The sequence below is a fragment of the Mandrillus leucophaeus genome, unplaced genomic scaffold (assembly GCF_000951045.1).
Source record: "Mandrillus leucophaeus isolate KB7577 unplaced genomic scaffold, Mleu.le_1.0 Scaffold1143, whole genome shotgun sequence".
Lineage (NCBI taxonomy): Eukaryota > Metazoa > Chordata > Mammalia > Primates > Cercopithecidae > Mandrillus > Mandrillus leucophaeus.
This window is the reverse complement of record NW_012099688.1, coordinates 99,962-103,933: the sequence shown is the minus strand read 5'-3', so window position 1 is coordinate 103,933 and position 3,972 is coordinate 99,962. Positions and strand designations below refer to the sequence as shown.

Below are 3,972 nucleotides of genomic sequence, written 5' to 3'. Positions count from 1 at the left end.
CGGCCAGGTGTGGGATATGATCTCCTGGTGTGCCTGTTTGCTTGAAGCGCAGTATTGGGGTGGGAGTTACCCGATTTTCCAGGTGTTGTGTGTCTCAGTTCCCCTGGCTAGGAAAAGGGATTCCCTTCCCCCTTGCGCTTCCCAGGTGAGGCAATGCCTTGCCCTGCTTCAGCTCTGGCTGTTCGGGCTGCAGCAGCTGACCAGCAGCGATCGTCCGGCACTCCCCAGTGAGATGAACCCAGTACCTCAGTTGAAAATGCAGAAATCACCAGTCTTCTGTGTTGCTGGCACTGGGAGTTGGAGACTGGAGCTGTTCCTATTCGGCCATCTTGCTCTGCCCACCTAGTTTCAGCCATAACTCTTATTGAAAGTATAGCTAGGGCCCCAGGGACTGCTATGGTCAAGTTGCAGACAAAAATGACCACTCATTGGAAGACAGAAGAGGAGTATTTAGGTACAAAAGCAGTCAACAATTCAGGTGTATCTACATTCAGTCAGCAAACAAAAGTTGCTCAACTTGGTTGCTAATGGGACCCACTCTGCTAACTGAGGCTTTGTATAGAACTCATAGAGGAAGATGGCTTCAAATAAGGGACCACCTTGTGCTTTTCTTAGGACTTAAAAGCTCAGGAAGCTGGTGATGTATGAAAACCTTAGTCCAACTGGCACTGCACAAGGGGCCAGGAGAGCAGCAGCATCAAAAGCCTCAGGGTGAGGCAGCCCAGGCAGGGGCATTCTGAGCTGTGGGGGAGGTGGGGCAGCCAGGGTGGGGCATTGTAAGCTGTCGGGGAGGGCATTGTGAAGTGTGGGTTGGGGCATTGTGAGCCACAAGCCTGGGCTCCCACCTGGGCCAATGGGCTTCTGTCTGTAGGTGACTGCAGAAGGAGGAGGAGCTCCATCTGTACTCTCTTCAGGCAGTTGTGTCTCTCAGCGCTTTTTGGGTTCACAACCTATTAAATAAACCAGCTAGTCTTCACCCTCCAAGATAAGTCAACACATGGGAGGCGACAGGGTATGGGCTTTGGCCCAAGCCCTGGCTGGAGCCGAGCTGTAGTGTCAGCAGGCGAGCAGCAGACAAGACCATCTCTGCAAGAGCAGCATAGTCTTGGCCTAGGGCAATGGGAGTGTGTTGCCAAAGCTGTGAGCAGAAACACAGGTGGTGACAGGAGTAGAGGCACCCCATGGGAAACATACCGACCTGTTGTGTGTGTCCCAGGACCAGCCCTGAGTTGGACCAGCACCAGGGCTCAGTGTGTCCCTGTGGGTCTGCGATCTATGAGGCAGCAGCTAGCGACATGACAGCAGGAGTGCTTTTGGCTGCTGCTGTGGAGCCTGGTGAGGTGACTTTTGAAGCTGGTGAGGGCCTCCAAGTGCACCACATCTGTGAACGGGAGATGCCTGAAGGTAAGGAGGTGATGGGTGCCATCTGCCCTTGGTACACTTCTGGCTGCTGCTGTCACCAGAGTTCTCTGGGAGGCATCTCCAACCTCAGGCTCCTTTCTGCCTGTAGCCAGCTTTCCCAGGGCTGGTCAGGAACAAAAGCTGGCTTTGCCTTGCATTCCCACCCCTTAGTCTTTCCCCACAGAATCCAGTCAGTTTCTTTTCTCCTTCCCTCCCAAACTCCCAGTTCTTTCTCCCTCATCTCATTCTCCCAGACTGGCATGGGGCCATTTATTTATGGCTGTTCTTGCCTGTAGCTCTATTTAGTACCTGTGGGACTTTGTTGAGGCTTCTTTGGAATATTCTCTTCCTTTTCTCAATAAAAACTCAAATATCCCAACTTTCCAGTACCCATCCCATTCTCTTTGTACCTATCCAAATGGTACCTAAGTGAAGGAACCAGGTAAGTGCCTAATTGTTTGCTTTGTTAAAGTAGCTAAATCTCAGGACAATTCATACTGAAATATTTGGGGATTTCTTATTTAAAATCAGAATGCAGGTTGCCATAGGAGAGACTGTATGGGTTGTTTTAAGTCACCTTGATAGAAGTTGCTTATTTTCTTCTAACTAATTTGAACATGGAAGGAAAGAAAATGGAGGGTGCTTAAAATAATTGGGAAAGGTGTGAAATGTCATGGCCAGGGCCACAGAAAAATGAGTGTGTGTATGGGGGGGGGGGTGGTTCCCCCAAAGGAGTTTACCTATGAGGCTCTGATTACTTTAAAATTCCTACTTTAACACAAAATGTGTCTGCAGATTTAATCTGGTGACTTAACAGACATTATTTACCTCCTTGTTCTAACAGAGAGGGGGGGATGGTTTGTGGTCAAAACTTTCAAAAGACATAAAATGTAAATGTAGAGTATGAATATGTAATATAAAGATTGAAGGTTAAAATGTCAGACCTTGCCTGTGTAAGAGTGTTTGTTGCCGTATCTCCCCTTTTGTCCTTCCCCCTCCTGACAATAGCATCTTGTTCAAAGATAAGAAAGTTGGAGTTTTTCAGTCTCTACACTGCTGGGAGAGGCAGAGGGATGGGAGAGGGTAGAAAAGAGAAAAGAGTTGGTTTGCCTCTAAAATTTTGCAAAGATATGAATCTAAGTAAAAATAATTCTGGGTAACAGTATGGTTCTTGAATAAAAACAAAATTCTTCAAAATAGAAAACATTGTATCATAAAGATATTAAATCCATTGGCTCTTTGATTTTCTTTAAATGCCAGAGATATTACTATAGAGGAAATGTCTTATAGCTCTTTTATTTAAACTTTCATTGGGCTCCTTGTAGCCAAGACAACCCTAAGCAAAAAGAACGAGAACACATGGACACAGGGAAAGAACATCACACACTGGGGCACATTGTAGGGTGCAGGGAAAAGGGAGTGAGAGCATTAGGACAAATATCTGATGCATGTGAGGCTTAAAAACTCAATGATGGCTTGATCGGTGCAGCAAACCACCATGGGACATGTATACTTATGTAACAAACCTGCACGTTCTGCACATGTATCCCAGAACTTAAAGTTAAAAAAAACACACACACACAAAACTTTGGTTGGGTTATTTTTTTCAGAGGTAGGATGATTAAGACTTATGATGAATGTGACTTTGTAACTTGGAGTACTATACTCACTTTTCAAGATATTTAATAATTATAGAATAAACAAATATGTGAATTAATTCATTATACTTTTATACACAAAACATGTAAGTATTTGTGTAAACATACTCCACTTGGTGGTGTAAAGAAAGCCTCTGACTGATTTTACACACCACTTAATAGATGAGTAGTGTTGCATGAGAGCCCAAAAAAGGCTCTTTATTGTCATTCTTTAGGATTACAGCACAGTTTATGTATGTCTCATTTGGTCCTTTGCAACACAAATAAAGTCTATATATATATTCTCCATATGTTTTGCTAATGAAGAAATGAAGACTTAGACATCTCACGTGACTATGGAAGAGAGCTACTCAACAGAACTAAGGTTCTAAGTCCTCACAATGACATGGAAGAGACAGATATGCTGAATTTACTTTTTAAAAAATTTAAAAGCTCCAGAATACATTTAAGTTATATTTTGCCTATAAAATAGACCTGTCTTTTAAAACATACTGCCATCTTGTTTTATTCTATGCAGTCGATTTTTACACAATGTAAAGGCAAATTTACGTGTTTTTTTTTACAGTAAATTTTGTTAATTTCTTTTTTTTATTATTATACTTTAAGTTCGAGGGTACATGTGCATAACGTGCAGGTATGTTACATATGTATACTTGTTCCATGTTGCTGTGCTGCACCCATCAACTCGTCAGCACCCATCAAATCGTCATTTACATCAGGTATAACTCCCAATGCATTCCCTCCCCCCTCCCCCCTCCCCATGATAGGCCCCGGTGTATGATGTTTCCCTTCCCGAGTCCAAGTGATCTCATTGTTCAGTTCCCAACTATGAGTGAGAACATGCGGTGTTTAGTTTTCTGTTCTTGTGATAGTTTGCTGAGAATGATGGTTTCCAGCTGCATCCATGTCCCTA

General features: G+C 43.9%; 1 protein-coding gene across 1 annotated transcript in view; it reads left to right on the top strand.

The window, feature by feature from the left end:
* The first annotated feature begins 1,181 nt into the window (after positions 1–1,181).
* The window catches only part of LOC105551938 (cyclin-Y-like protein 2), a 95,429-nt gene continuing 92,638 nt past the window's right edge, over positions 1,182–3,972 (top strand). Inside the window, 1 exon segment of the mRNA XM_011997392.1 lies at positions 1,182–1,404. Within this exon segment, the coding sequence (XP_011852782.1) occupies positions 1,182–1,404 (223 nt within the window).